The sequence below is a fragment of the Pipra filicauda genome, unplaced genomic scaffold (genome assembly GCF_003945595.2).
Source record: "Pipra filicauda isolate LSUMZ 115617 unplaced genomic scaffold, ASM394559v2 scaffold34_size3990699_pilon, whole genome shotgun sequence".
In the NCBI taxonomy this organism is placed as follows: Eukaryota; Metazoa; Chordata; class Aves; order Passeriformes; family Pipridae; genus Pipra; species Pipra filicauda.
In genome coordinates, this window is record NW_024104476.1 from 3887781 (window position 1) to 3904101 (window position 16321).

Genomic DNA, 16321 nt, shown 5'->3' on the forward strand with positions numbered 1-16321 from the left:
TGAATGGTACAGTATGAATATTGAATGTATAAAGATGAGAAGTAAATAGGAGGAAGTTACTTCATTATTCTGTATTTGTCTCTGGTGGAAGATACTGAATTACTTAGCATAACTCTGGTGGTTTTACAATATACTGAGAAATGTAGATCCAGCTCAGAAACTGCAAAATAAGAATATCTTCCCGGGCAGTTACTGCAGAGTCAATGACACGCTATAAATTCACATCCTAGTGTAAGTTGTGCTAACTGGTTCATGTTACTGTTACCTATAAACAGATGGCGAAAGGCACACTTGGAAACAGCTGTCAGTGGAGCACATAGAGACAGTTAAGAGTTTATTAAATCTAAGATAAAATTTGTTTAAATAAGGCCAGGTGTTCCTTAGTTAAGAGTGTGACTACTGTAGATATTAGGGGGGTGCGTGGTGGTGGAATTAACCTTTCACTCACATTTTGGAAAAATATTTTTGTGGCAGTTTCTATACATTGAATTACTAACACTGTAGCTTAATTATTATACTTCTTTTATATTAATTATAATGGTGTATTATCTGAACACATTTAATCTTTCATCCAATTCTCCATGTTAGTTTTGTACTTATTCAAGATGTGTAGCATCCAGAAATGGTTTTAGAAATGCAATAGAACAATATTAATTTTAATTATTTGTTACTGAAAATTTTAAATTACAGGTAAATATTGTTTAACTATATATTTTATGTATTAAAATAATTGTAATGTTTTAGCTCTCAACTAAGGTTTATATTACCTGACATTTTTATTCTTAATGTCAAGCAACTTAGGGGCCCTGGTTGAATTTTTGTGTCTTAAGTGAAGCTCCATAATGAAAACAAACAGTTTAAATTATTTGGAAATTTCTAAAAGGATGTGTTTAGGTTCACTATCAAATAATAAAATATTGTTGTGTCTTGATGTTGCCAAGGTTCTTTCTAGTTATGTCTTCCTACTCATGCTGTCCTTTATAAGGAGTAAATTTTTTTTTCCACTTAACTAAGAAAATTTGTGGGTAAGTTCAGAGGCTTATTCCACACCATCTCTATGTAGCCAATGGCTAGAAAAAGAAGGGTGATTTTTTTTTTCGAGAAGGTTCAGAGTATCTAAATAATCCTTGTGAGATCAATTACAAATCAAAGGTGGTTTTTTTTGTGGGATAGCGATGCCTGTGGTGTTTTTTGAGGCACCCAGCCAAAATGCTTTCAGCGCTAGTTCAGGTATGCAGAGAGCATAGCAAATGCCATGCCAGCTTATGCTGTGAAATTTGATTCTTAAAGCTGATTTTTGTAAAGCTGTGCTTTGGTAGGGCCACTTCTCTGCTCTGTAAACTTATGAATAATCCCCATAAACACCAATGAAATTAGGGGAAACTTATAAGGGCAAAAGCTGTTTCTACTAGGCTGGAAAAGAGCATTCAGATTAAAGTTGATAGTAACTAATTTACAGATGGGAGCTCACTCTCTATTAGGATGAGAAAAAGCCAGAATCTTAATGAGCTCTAGTAGGAAATTGATATTTCCTTTTGAAATCTCTCTTAGTGAAGGAAGACCTTCTCCCAGAGTGGAACTGCTGCACAACATAGACCCGATGTTTGTGGATGACTTCCCATGTGAGTATGCTATTGATTGCTCAGGATTTATTAAACATACAGTTTATCTTCTGAACACTTCTTGTTTTCTGTAAGTGAAGTATTTCCTTCTAGGTGGAACAAAATACAGTGGGCTGTCTTTTGCTTTTAAGCAAATAGCTTTAAAATAGAGAAACATCGTCCCCCGATGCTGTGAGTACTTAATCATGACCAACACGCACTTCCTACTTCAGAGAGCTCTGAAACCCTGGTGACTAATGAATAAAGTACTTTGGGACATGGAAAGGTTGAGGAGCAGCCGTGTGCCTGAGGTGCACAGGGAGGCACACTGCCAAAAACCCCTTCCAAACCCTCTCTTCAGTGTTCCAAATGAACTGCTCGCCCTAATGCATCTTGATAGAGCTATATAATATGACCTTGCAAATGGAAAACTTCAGTTTGCGAGAAGCTGAGAAGTTCCAAGCCTTGTGATCGCATTTGTTCCATAATCACGTGGGTTGGATCTTCAGTGCCACGATCACATGAATTGGAGCTGAAGTTTGCTAATTCTATAGCTCTGTAAGCACCATCTGTTTTATGATTCAACATTATTAGTTTGCTAAGGACTACAGACTTTTGAGGCAGACATTTGTTTCATACAGAACATTGGAACAGGTCCTTTCCAGTGTTTTTATAGCATTTCTGTATTTCATTAAATAAAGAAGTAAATCCAGGCAGAGGAAAAGTAGAGCAATGAGACAGTGATGTGTTGCCAGCAAGGCAAATACACATTGTGCTGCAATAACTGGATGGAAAGGGGTAAGGTGGCGTTTTGCAATGCACATCTGGTTCTGCGATGCTTTTCTGAGAAGGAGCAACATTGTGCCTATCTAGTGCTGACTGGGCAGCACTGCCTGCAGATAATTCCTACATACGGATTGAATTAAGTTGTAGCTACTCCAATTTCCCTTCAAAGAATGCTCAGTGAGTATGCTCAGTAGCATTCCTAAGTGTTGTTATGTCCTGACGTGGTGTTCTCGGGCATACATCAGAGACCATCTTTTCCCTGTGGGAATGGCTTATGATTGAGCTCAGCAGAAGTGTTTAAGTAGACAAATTCCTGGTGTAAACAGAAGTGGGACAAGCAGAGGTTTTTAGAACCCTGAGCTCTTTGGAAATGTCACCAGATTGCTTTCATGATTGCTCTGATAATCCTCTCATGATAATCCTTTCATGATTGCTCTGATAATCCTTCTCTGTTTGCTACATGCATCATGACTTTAGTTTTTGTGTGCATTGCATTGTGGGCATGGAGTGGGGCACGTGGTGAGAAGCTGTAATACCATAATTCTTATGCTAGATGAGGTGTGGTTTTTAAGTGTCAGGAACAGAGGAAGGTACATGCATGCCTGTAAATTTACAATGTTTTTATGTACCGTTCAAAACTAGATTATAAAAAACAAAAACTTAATTCTTCACCAATGTGTTCTTATGCCCCATATAGGGTTTCCTTGTCTCTTTTCAGCAAAGGCCTATACTTTTGGCAAATTGCTTTGTGTGTCTTAGTGAAATTATGCTTTGTCATATAAGAATTAAAATTTCTATTTAGCAGTCTGAGTTATTGGGAGTAATTGTATGTGTATGTAAGTCACCTGATTCCTGCGTGCTGTTTTTCACTTATGGAAACTGAGTAATAAGTTTCCATAAAAACTGGTGTCTCTATTAGGGAGATGCAAAGCTATATACAAGTACTTTCATATTTTCAGCCAATATCATGGCTCTCTTTGTGCTTGTTTTGTTTTGTTTCATTTTGTTTTGTTTTAAAAAGCATCTTAAACTGCCCATACAATCTCCCTGTCACCAAGGTGATAAACTTTGTCACTCCGTGTCCTAACTGTTTTGACATCAGAGTACTCTTATGCAGGTTTTTCTGGGTTCTCTCTAACCGCTGGTATAGGCTTTTACCTTCTTTATGCATACTTTGCTCACATTCTAGTCAACTTTAAAAAAATCTCATCACATTAAATCATCTTGTGTCAGATGAGGTATTCCTACTAATGCTTTCTTTTTTGTATAAATTTGAATTAAAAAGTGAAATAATAACTGAAAGATATAGATTAGCCAAATCTTTGGGTTTGAGGAGTACTGTAGGATAGCAAATAGGCAAGTAAATCTCAAGATACTGTTAAATATAAAAAAACCCACCTTTCAGGTTGTTCTGGGTAGTCAGGCAAGAAGACAGTGTACTGTTGTAGTTGGCGTTAAGTTAGTATTTTACTTGTACTCAGTGCAGGTTCAGTGTTCCTGAACTCTTGAATGGTTTTGCTTATAACGTATACCTTCTTTCAGCATAATATGTTTTTATTTAATGAATGCATTTATCTTCATCTCTCTCTGAATAACTGATAATATTTAGTATCCTGAACAATGGGATATCTCATGTAATTAATTTTTTTTTTTTTAAACTGAAATAGGGAAACTGAGCCTTGTTCTGTTCAGATTTTTTTATACTAGAATAAGAATTCCTTGAGGGAATAATTCGTGTAAAAGAATTAGTTTAGTGTCAACTCAACTGTTACAGCCAAGTGTTCAACAGAATGTTAAGATAAAGTAATAGGACATGGTATCTTGATTACAGCGCTAACAACATCCCTGCTGCTGTGGTCTGTTAGAACTGACCTTGGGCAGTCTGTTTACCACTCGTGGGATAAGATCATATAACTTTTCAAGTTCTGAGACTGAGCGCTGGTTTCTGATCTCCACTTACCTTTGTTTAGGAGCTGGAGCAGGATGCCCAATGGTTAACGCTGTAGCCCTGCAGTAGTCTTGTATTAAAGTACTGTACTTCTTTCCCATTTGTAATACTAAACAGCATAAGAGGAAAACCACTGTAAACTAGATTGCCTCCAGTTCCATTTTACAAAAAAGTGCAGTCAGGTCTTATTTCACTGACTCCTTCAAGTAATCATCTTCTCTCTCAAGGGCAGACTTTCTTCATTCAAATATGAACCTTTCCTGTGGTCTGATACACATCAGCTGTGATTCCTCATTTGTCATCTTTAGTGCTAATAAAAGTTTTCCTGTCCCTGGCTGAACACTTTGCCTTCAGTCTCCCTCTGACCTGTGGCAGCCCAGTGGATTGGTTGTGGTTAAAAACAATCATTTATCTCAATGAACTAATCTGGTTTGCAGTGCAGACCTACAACAATTGTAGCTGTGGAATGAAAAACTATGGTGGGATCTCTAAAACTAGGATGAATAGAGGAGTGGGTTCTGGTCTTTGGGTGTTAGGAAGCCAGTCTCGTGGTGAGCTTTTGCCAAGATGGCCAGCCTGTCCTTTGCTTTTCCTCCTTCACTTGTGTTAGATGTGGAAATCACATGGTGACAAGATGATTCTTATCAGCCTTGACTGTTCTGGTAGCCAGGCAAAGGAGGAAGAAAGGTTTCTGCCACATCAGTCAGCTGAATCTACTTGCCTTGTAGCTGTGTGCCTGGAAGCAGGGGGTCAGTGTGTGGTTCCTGGCAGATGGAGGGACTGGCCACAGGATTTGTCAGCTCAGATCAGCTCTGACCACCTTGGGAGCTTCAGCCAGAGGCAGTAGTTTGATGGATTTTAAGCTAGTGTATCTTGCTGCTGCTACCACAGAGGATATCCTGCCTCCCATGGTGTCTTACCACCACTCCCCTCTTTTGCGGTCACCAAAACTACGCACAGAGCCAGGCTATGAGCCAGGTCAGGATATTGGTTCAGATTTTAATAACCCTTTTTTTCCCCCCTCTGGATGTAGGTTGGATAGCCAAGCATATTTTGGCACAAAGAATGGGACTGGGAGGAATTTTGGGGGACAGGTGAGACTGATTCTTTCGGCTCTGAAATGAAGCTCTGAGGTTTCTGTTGTGTGATATATGATGAAGTGATCCAACAGGTTTCTGCTGGGGAAGTGCTTCACTTTCTCCCATCTCCATTCCCAGCCACATGCTCCTAGTGCTTGTTATGCATCCATTCACTCCCTGGATACCTCCATGGACCTATCTGACTTGCTAGCCTGATTTTCCTCTGTCGTGTAGGTTGACTGTGCTCATTAAAGGGGCTGATGGATGCCAGCAGCAACTTAAGTCTGGGGCAAGGAGGGCTGTGTGGTTGGAATAGGGGAGGCAGAGGCAGAGACAACCCTTCTAATGCTGTCTGGCTGCTTCTAGAGCCAGAGCCCCAGGGGGAAGGAGTGGGAAACCGCATTTTCTGATTGAACCTTGCCATGCTAAACCAGTCTGGTGAGCTCTGCAGAGGCAGCTGGGCCCACGCTCCTCAGAGGCGATTGCTCCTCTCCCTCTTTAAAGGACTAAAAGCCATTGCTTTTGTCTTTCTGGTTGTTTCTTTATCACGCTGTTTATTTTTTTCAAAAGTGATGAATATATGTCTCAATTGCTTGGTCTCAGCGTAGATTTGTAGTTTATTAGAGTTTACAGTTACGTAAAATTGATATGAAGGATCTATTGTCTTTCAGGTTTGGGTCTGAAACATATTTTCTTTTAACTCCAAGAATTCAGTAGTAAAATAAGGAAATTAAAAACAGAAAGCTAAAATTATGTTGAGAGTATAATTTTCTCTGTAATGTATAGGTTAAGAAAGCACAAATAAAATGCAACTTGAAAGTGGCATAAATAAAAAATCTTATTTACATGCTTTGAAGGGAAAAGAAATAAAATTGGTTTGCCCCATTTTTATGACTTTGTCTTTAAAAACTAAAAAAACCCAAGTTGTTGATGGTTTGGCAGCTGTGTGGGTGACATCAGCTCTCTCATTGTGAAAGATCTGCTGTCTCTTAAACAGCCTTATGGCATTTCATCAAGTTTTGGTGATTCAACTGAACTAAAACCCCTCTGGATTTAAGTCTCAATTCCCCTAACTGCTAAACCAAACTTATTTCTGACCACACCATCATTGCTAGATGGCCTGTCTTGAAGCAGTATTGAAACTTTATATCCCACAGAAGTTAATTTTATTTTGAGAATAAGAACTAAATGACATGCTGAAAGGAAATGTAGCATTTAATTCAGAGTTGTTAATCATAATCTGTCAGTACAAACTGTATTAGTTTTAGTCTGATTTGCTAAATTTATTAATGAATTTAGTAAATTTCACAAAATCTTGTAGATGCTACATGTGTAGCATCACTTTCTCTTTAAAAAGAAGTTGAATTTCTTTAATTAGAAAGATGTATTCAAAATAAATATGTTGTTGGGTGGAGCTGGTTTAAGCTAAAAAAACTTTGACCTTCATTTAAAATTTCAGACTTAACCGTAAACTAAAACTTCAAATGCATAATGACATTGTAGGTTACTAATTGTAGTCAATTTATTTGCAAGATACATCTATTCAGAGGCAGACTTCCAAGACAGAGAACTTGTAAAAACATTTTGTAAAACATTTTGTGATTTTTTTCCAAACTTTTATTTGCCTTGAGCAAAGTTAATCAAATTTTACATTGCTCTCCTTGACATTTGAAAGAAGGCATTACCTCATATATTGCACTATTAATTGCCAACATAAATGATTGCTTATAATGGGCTAGGTCCGCTATATACAGAATGAAGATGTGATATGTTACAATAGAGAAACCTTTACAGTTCTGGGATTGATGTGTCATTCATGGGCATTAAAATTGCATTATAATGGCTGTAGCACTATATATTATATCCATACGTATACCAAAATAATTCATCTTGATTAAGGAGTAGACACTCTAGGCTCCTCTAGGCCCCATTTATTACTTATTTTGCCCAGGTGAAAGATGATTCCTGAGTCTTTGTAGGATAGAAATTATTTCTTCTCCAGATCTGTTGCAGATGATCTAGCTTGTTTAGAATTATTTAATAAAACTAAAAAAAAAAAAAATCCATGATAATGGAGTTATTCAGTAACAGCAGAAGAGCAAGGATGAGTGTCCTGGTTGGCCGTTGAATGGATAAATACACTCCATGCCCATACCAGGCTTAAGACCCAAAGTCTACTTTCAGAGTCAAAAACATGCAGAAAAGTGACCAGTTTGGTTTCTGACTGAGCTTATATAGTGACAGCTGGAATGAGAGAATGGTCAAGAATGAAAAAAAAAAGGAGATATTCTTTGCTTCTCTGAAATACCATTTTTCTGCAAAATCATACGTATGCCTGCTGACCATCTGAATTTTTGAAAAAATCATAAATTGTAATGACTCCCTGTAAGTTTATAGGGCAGGAGTTGCCAACATGTGACCCTGAAGCCCTCAACCACTTCATGCAGTGCACGTCATGCTGACCTGGCAGTTTTGGACAGAGCTCATCTCCACTCCTTAATGGGAGGCTGCTGCTCCTGCTAACTCAGCTGCCATTCACATCAGAGATAAGTAGGGTTTTTCTTTTGACTGTCAGTTATGTGAGTTTCTGGGGTGTAGCTCTTGCTGTCGGGAAGTTTGGCCTGCAGTTCTACGTTGCCTTGGCTCTTAGCCCACCTACATCTCAGCGTGAACCATCTGTCCCTGCAGTATTCAATACTAAAGGATTGCATGTTTGGTGAGTCTCATAAATACTAATCTCCCTGTTTCCTTCAGGGTGTAGATAATCTCATTTAGAATTTAGAAATGTTAGGTCACTTGGTTAAGTGTCTAATGCAAGTATCATGACTGGAATTCAGAAATCTGCTTTTTTTATGCTTCATTGTACTCTATACCTATTTGATCACAACACTAACATTTTGTATTTTTATGAAGGTTTTGACATAAATGGTAGATTACATTTTTCAAGTGAAATATCTCTGAACTGTAAGCCTGTAGAATTTTAATTGTACACAGGATGTTAGAGTCAGTGCTCAGTTCTCTTTACTTTCAACACTGCAGCCTTACAGTGATGCAGTGGAGGTTTGGGTCTTTCACATCTAAGGCCATCTCAACATGACGTATCCTCAATAATTCCTAAGTTCTGTTCCATTCAGTTAAAATCTATTTCCTGGAAAAGTAAGATTTGGATTTTTTTTTTTTTTTTATTTGTCCACCAAAAGTGAAAGTCAAGCATTTGGTTTTGCTGTCTCTCATTTTGTGATGTTTGACCTTGTAGGCTGTAATATTTAGATTGCTCTTATTTCGAATAACTTTAATTTTTTTATTCTGTAATTGTGTAAGAATGTAACAACCTGGATAAATGATTCGCCCAGTTGATATGCACAGGGATTTTTTGCTGCTCTGAGTGATTCTGGATTTCGCTCAATTGTGTGGTGTGGTTTTTTGTAAAGAAGTAATCTGTTGCAAAAACTAGGGTGAATACTTTGAGAAAAGAATGGGAATATTTTCAAATGCTTATTCTTATTGAAATTAAGAAGGGTATGTGTTTTGAAAGGTAAGAGACTGAACATGATATTCTAGTATAAATCTTTTCTTTAGAATCAAACATTACTATGAGAAAACTGACATTACAAGGAATAATACTAGATCTATATGTTCACAACACTCAACTAAGTGAATTAAGATAGGTGAACTTTGCTGGGTGAGTTCATGTACAGCACAGCCCTACACCTTGTCAACACGATAGTAGGAGGTTATAGTGTCTCAGGGCTCATCTGCTTCTTCAGTTCAGTATTCTATTCATTCTTCCAAGGTTAAGGTCATGGCTATATGTCAAATGTTTTTATTTTAATAAAATAACAGAAAGACTCAGAGTTTTGTAGAAAACTCATTATTGCCATAAAGCAGCAAAAGGTCACAAAATGTCTTTCCTTAGTGGAGTAAGAAAATTCCTTATTTCTTCAGTAATTTATTGTCACAGTGTAGATTGGAAGAGCCCTTGACATTTCCAGAGTTTCCTTGTTGACGTGAAACAGTTGCTCTACACATCACAATTCAAAAAAAGAGACATCAGTTAAAAGTACATATATGCAAAAGTACATATATGGGCCTTGTAAGCCCACAGAGCCATCTGCATTTCAAAGTGACTATAATAAGCTTGTCCTTTCTTCTAGCACATTTTCATGGACTCTCACATTAAGGCATCAGACCTACAAACACGAATACAACTTCAAAAATGTGCCTTATAAATGAGGTTAAGCAAGTATAAAAGTTATATTTCTGTAACTGAAATGGAAAAATCATCACTCTCTGTTGGCTAGTACTGACTAATGAGCTATCTTTTAGAAACACTGTAGTATATATATTTTATTTACTGTAAGAATGAAGGAAAGGCTTTAGAAGACTGAGCAGAAAAGCAAAAATTAATTGACTTTGTCTGTGTGAAGAGGTAAAAGTACAGATGGAAGAAGGTGCATTGTGTGACTTTAAGCCTTTTCAAAAAAATGTGCGACATTTTCTCTCTGGTGAGAAGTTGTCATGTCTGCTGTAGTACAGACCATCAGTTACAACAACAACCCATAGCACTGCAGTAGGCCTAGAAATAGCCATAAAGAACTCGTTCAGCTCTCACATTGATGATGTTTGTTTGTTATTGTGAAGAGGGAAAATGCTGCTTAATTAAACAGTAGCTTAAATTCAGTTTTCAGCTTTGATTTCTATGAGATTTTTTGTCTTTGGTGCTTCATAAAAAGGAAAAAGCCAAAGAAGCACTAAATAATGTTATGATTAAAGTTTTGTTAATGTACAACAAGCAATGTCTACGCAAAAATAGTTTGTGTCCAAAGAAGATACTTCTATATAGACCTTCCTTAAAATAGTCTAAATGACCTACTGGGGCTTCAATATTTGACTTTTCTCCTAGTAGAAGATTTTTTTTCTGTCTTTTTCTGTTGGTTTTCTCTCAGAAAGATTAAATTTGTGATGGATGTAAAACAGGAACAAATATAATAGTGCAAGTGTTGATGAAGACTCTGAAACATATGTATTTTCTAAAACATCCAGTAAGCTCTAATATTTGGCTTTATTGTGGATGATGGTGACTGTGAATGTTAAGTGTCCATAGCATTTTTTCCCTGCCTGTTTCTCCATCTCTTCCCATTCCTCTGTCTCTTCCCAAAATTTCAGTCATGTAAGTAAAAGTTAATTCAGACACAATATAATGAATTTGCTTGAAATAATATAGCCCAAGAAAGAATAGTCTAGGCATTTATAGCATTATCCATTATAATCAGGAAATGAAAAAAATTTCCTGTATTTTGCAAAAGATACCTCTAATTTCATTTTTACAGTTCGTTGACAGAGATTCACTGAAGTTCAGCAGTTATGAATAAAGACCTTAAGATAATTTGCAGAGGATCAAACTGATCCTGGTGCCATTGGCGTTTTTAACCAGACCTGATTAATCTTCAGTTGACTGTCCTGTCAACTGTGTGCTTGGATGCAAGAGCTGAATCACTTGCTTGATGTATATGAATTCATGCCAAGATAACATATGCCCTTTGCCAAAGCAATAGGGATAAATTCCTAAAACTCCTCCTGGAGTTTTTCATCCAGAAATGCTTTGTCTTGTGCATTTCTTGATGAAAACTAAGTGACAGTCTGCTTCACAGAATCAAGTCTAGAAAAAGTTAATTCTTGTCATAAAGTTCCCATTGTATAAAATGCTAAAAATAAATTTGTAGTACAGCACCAACAAATTTCTAATACATCTATGTGAAACACAGTGAAAAATTGTGTTTATGGTCAAATGAGAGTTTTGCTTGGGGAATCCTCGTCTGCTTCTATTGAAGATTTTTTTCTGCTTTTGTAGTTATAGGAGAGAGAAATACTCCCTCCTTCTCTCTGTTTTCAGTTATAAATATATGGAGAACAGCGGTGTGTTTCGGTGCTGTTAACAAACAAATGTGGCATTTAAAATGCATTTAAAGGCATATAAACCTTATGTTCATAAATAGAAGATATATAAGGTCCAAGTGTATCTCCTAACTGTAAAAAATATCAACTGTACCTTTTGTTCTCTAGCTTTTTTATTTCTCAGTAAATTGTCTTTGAAAATTTAGTCTTATCTCTCAGGTGAGTAGTTGCTTCATCTAACTGGTTTAAGATTTTACGGACTGTATAAATTATACTACTGCATTGGAGTCAATCCAGATTTTCAGTGTTTATAAGAGACTTGACTTAATATTAATCAGTGGAAATGAAAAATATAGTACTTTCACTGCTCTCAATACTATAACCACTGTAGTCTGGGGGTATATAATAAAAACTTGAACCATGTTCAATATATTATTTCCTGAAATTTAGGAGGAAAAAAAAAGCTCATGTTCAAGTAAAGCATGTTGGTGCTTAATCCAAAAGCATAAAGCAAAGAAATTCAAATAGAATGGAAATCTAGTGTAATTTCTGACCCAGTCCATAAATCCATACTACTTTTATTCTCTGTGCAGCTGAACAATGTGAATGGTACTGTTTTCCAACTGCTTAAGTACCTCCACTAAAAATGGTGTATACTGAAAGCTATTTCTACATTCTTATGTTCACACATTAAACTTCCCTGCAGCCTTCTCTCTGTTGCCCGGATCCAGGAACTTACAGACTGGAAAATACCAAAGGAAATCTGGATATTTCTGTCATGTGCCATTCTACTTTTTATGGTGTAATGTAGAGTCCCCAAGTTGAATGTATTTGTAGACTGTCTGCAAATCAAACTGTAGACCAGATAACTTGCAAATGAAAACCACTCTGTGCCTCCAGAATATTTTACATCTTGGATGTTAGAAAAACAGATATATAATTGAATTAAGACTTAAAAGAGAGTAAAATGCTAAGAATTTGCTCCAAATGGTGTACCTACTAAATTTCCTTACTTTCCTATATAAATTGGAAGTTTTACAAATTTGGTATTGGTGGAAATCAGAATTACCCAAACCCATCCGGATATCCCATCACCAATTTAAAGGTTTATTTTCTGTGTTGTCATTCAGAATATTTGTATGTATTATATGATGTAAAATGTAAAATAACAGACTTTGATAGAGTTGGACAGAAATCTCTCCTGAAAGATGTGAGATCACTGTTCAAAACTGTAACAATCAGGGGAACTCGGTTAGAGTTTTCGGTGTGGCCTGAGAATTTCCTCCTTTATGGAGGGAACTATTGGACCGTTGGAAAAATGCTGTTGGAGGAAAGTTCAGAAGATGTGGTTGTGGGAAGCAGTGCTGACCACAAAGAAAAGTTACTGGGTGGCTTCCTGACTTTTACTGGAATGGAGTTATGGTTCATTTCTTGACTTTGTGTTCCCCTTTCTGGCTCCATGCTCTTGTAAAGAATTAAGTCTTTGGGTACCTTTACCTGAAGTCTGCTTTTATTCCACTCTTTCAGTGCTGTAGGGAGAATCAAGAAATATGTTTAAGTAAACATTTTCTAGATCTTAACTTTGGAGCTTAGTGACAGAGCTTTTGCAGCAGGGAAAATTACTCTGCAATTCATTTTTATCTGCTTATCCATAAGCCTCAGTTTTTGGTAACATTCATGGTATTGTGTGCTCCTAGTAATTTATTTCTTATTTTCTTGAAGTCTCTCATCTGAGAATTGGTAAATCGTGTATTGGCACTTTTGTTTTAATCTCAGAATCACTTTTATTTGAGTGGTTGGTTAAAGCATATGTATTGTTGCCAGAAATGATTGCTGTAAATACAAATGGGGAAATCTTTCATATGAAAGTTTTGTGGAAAACACATTTTGTCTATTGAACTGTATGGAAAAAGGGGAATTTAGCTTCATTTGTTTGATTAAGAGAAGTTGATAGGGTGTAAATCCCTTGTTTGTTACTGCTGATGCTTAACCAGTCTGAACCAGAGCCCACTGGAATTAATGGAAAGGTTCCCATTTGTTTCAAGGTAGGTTTTTTCAAGCCCTAACAGACTTCCCACTGTTCCACAGTTGAACATTAGTAAGGCACAGGAAGCCTGCCAATCATGCAGGATTTGTGTGTATGCATATGGTGAGATTTCTAGGAGTCTGAAGACTGCTGTCATGAAGGTAATTTTTATGTGGAGTTTCATAATATTTGAGAAAGTTGGTAATTTTTTTTACCTACGGCTTCTGATATTGAAGCAAAAAAACAGAGTAAGGTGATTAGGAGTCTGCAGTGTGTATTGTGAGGAAAGCAATTATTTGTGGTTTTTTTTAACTGCTTGGGTTTTCTTTTTTCTATTTAGTGGACACCATGTAAATAAAAATTTTAAATCCTGATAGTAGTGAAAAATTATTTACATAATAAAGGAAGCTTTTTTTTAATGGAAACTGTAAGAGAATGATACAGTTACCATTTTTCAGACAATATATACGAGATGGTGAATACACTAGGGATCTATTGAATGATTATAATAGTATGTTGATTTTAAAGATGATAAAGAAAATACTAGAAAATTCTTTCTGTTTGGGTTTCATATGTGTAAGGGCTTTTTGATTTGCCAGTCTCAGACTTCTGTCTGGGAATCTCCTCTGCAGTTTTTGTAGACTACTAGTCAGATCACAAGAGTCAAGGAGGCATATGCATTGCCTTACTATGAAAATAATACTGGTTACTGTTTATGGGGTTTAAGTCCTCGTGAAGTAGCCTGGGTGATTTTTTCCTAGTGTTTGGTTCAAGTATTAAGCAGAATTCCACTCTGCAACATATAGAGAGTTGTTTGCTCCTCTCTCTAATAAAAAACATTTTTACAAAGTAAGGAAACTTTTTGGAATCACTCATAATGTCTTACAGCATAATCTCAGCAGAATTTGAACATGTAATTTATCCCCTTGAGACTTATCATTGCCGGGTGACACTACCTTTTGAAAGCCTGTCTGCCAGCAGTGACAGTCTTCAGTGAGTTGCCAATCTATATGCAGGAGACTGAATTATTTTAAATACAATATCTTTTTTTGGACATATGCGTAAGTGCCACTTCATTTCCTAAAGCTGCCTCACTGCAAGCACTAGTTTCTGCAGTTCAGTAGTTTCTTGTCATCTTGCTGTGTGGTGCAACCTTGTCATATCTGTGTTCCTTTGCTCTGAGTGCCTATCTGACAGAATCCTGTGATGGGTGCCTCTTGTCACACATGTAGCTCTGTATGGGTTCCTCCAGCCTCTGTTGGCAGAGGTAAGTCTGAAAACATGAACACTTCCAGTGATCCTCCCAAGAGTCTTTGAAAGCAAGCAGGACTTTATCGCAACGCTGTCTTAGTGACAGTTGTGCTTATGTTGTGCCTGCTGACAAAATGGAATCTCATCACATGGACTTAGAGGATGTCAGGGGACCAGCAGCTCAGAGAGTTGTCCTAGCTGTTCTAACAGCTGAGATGCTATTAAAAGAAGATTTTACGAAGTGATAGAATAACATGGAGGTTTTCCATGAAACGTCTTTGTTGTGATTAAAAAAAAAAAAAAGGCATGTAATTGAATTCGAAGATGTAGCTGAGATTATTTCGTTCAGAGAGTGTAGTCTAGTCCTGCTGGAACATGACCGTTACTGGCAAAAGCAGACATTGAATTTCCTAAGTAAAGACTTTATGTCTCATTCAGTATTTCAGCGTGTTTGAGTTTTTCTCACTGTAAGTACATACTGAGCAGTAGTCCTGTTCCTCATTGTAGATGATGTCTTGTTAGGTCGGGTAGAGTCTGTAGTCACTCTGAATATGCTAAAAACTACGAAGATCATATGATTTCACTCGATAATTCATGAGTTTTGTATAGTAAGCACTCAAAGTATTTGGCCTGCATGTTTAAGTGATATGTCCTCTGTCATTTAAAACAATAAGGTTTTGAGTATTTGATTGCATTTGGCACAGCATCTCATAGGATGGGAAGAACCTTCCTTTGGTCATACAAGGGAGTGAAAATAACCTGGTCCCTGGAGTTCCTTAGAACATGCAAATTTAATTAAGCAGAGTATACATCTAGCAGAGGATTTTTAGTCATGAGGGATTGCACATCATTCGACCTTGTAACTCGTTTCTGAACTTTCTCAGTCTTATTTTTGAGATGGGAAGACCAGAAATACAGTTTTCCAGTTGCACAGAGCTTTTTGCTTTGTTTACAAGTCCCTTTCTAATAATTCCTTACACTCATTTTTCTTTCTATCCAATGCTGACATAATTCCAAAGAAGCATCAGCTCAATCTGTCATGATTCCAAGGTTTCACTCTTGCTTATGAGTGACATGCGGGCTATCATTCTGTACGTGAGTTTAGGCAGTAGCACCTGTTTATTATTTGTTTCAGATGTTTTTTTAATTTGTACTGCAAAGAGTGGGAGCCATCTAAAATCTTAATTCACTGTGGGTTTCATGGCGTTACTTAGTGCATACTCTTCAGTCTTTTCTGTCAAGAAGGTTGCAAGTAAGCTTGGAGCTTTTAGTGATTATATTTTCCCCATCATATGTCTGCTACATTATATTATTATAACTACATGTTTTACTATAAAGAATGTTGATATTTTTCTTTTTTCCTTTTGGGAAATATACTGCAAAGGTAGGTAACTTAGAATCATAGAATCACTTGGCTTGGAAAAGACCTCTGAGATCATCAAGTGCAACCTTTGATCCAACACTGCCGTGGTTACTAGACCATGGCACTAAGTGCCACATCCAGTCTCATCTTAAAAACCTCCAGGGACGGAGAATCCACCACCTCCCTGGGCAGCCCATTCCAATGTCTGATTACCTTCTCTGTAAAGAATTTCTTCCTAATATCCAACCTAAACCTCCCCTGGCAGAGCTTAAGACCATGCCCTCTTGTCTTGCTGATAACTGCCTGGGAGAAGAGACCAACCCCCACCTGGCTACAACCTCCTTTCAGGTACCTGTAGAGAGTGATGAGGTC

General features: G+C 37.0%; 1 protein-coding gene across 2 annotated transcripts in view; it reads left to right on the forward strand.

Moving 5' to 3' along the window:
- ARSB (arylsulfatase B) overlaps positions 1–16321 on the forward strand; it is a 77751-nt gene that overhangs the window by 38934 nt on the left and 22496 nt on the right. For both annotated transcript variants that reach the window (XR_005564699.1, XM_027709983.2), the window contains exon 6: positions 1552–1622. Coding sequence is in view for 1 of the 2 variants with exons in the window: in XM_027709983.2 (XP_027565784.1) it covers positions 1552–1622 (71 nt within the window). In the remaining variant the exon portion in view is untranslated. The remainder of the gene's footprint in view (positions 1–1551; positions 1623–16321) is intronic.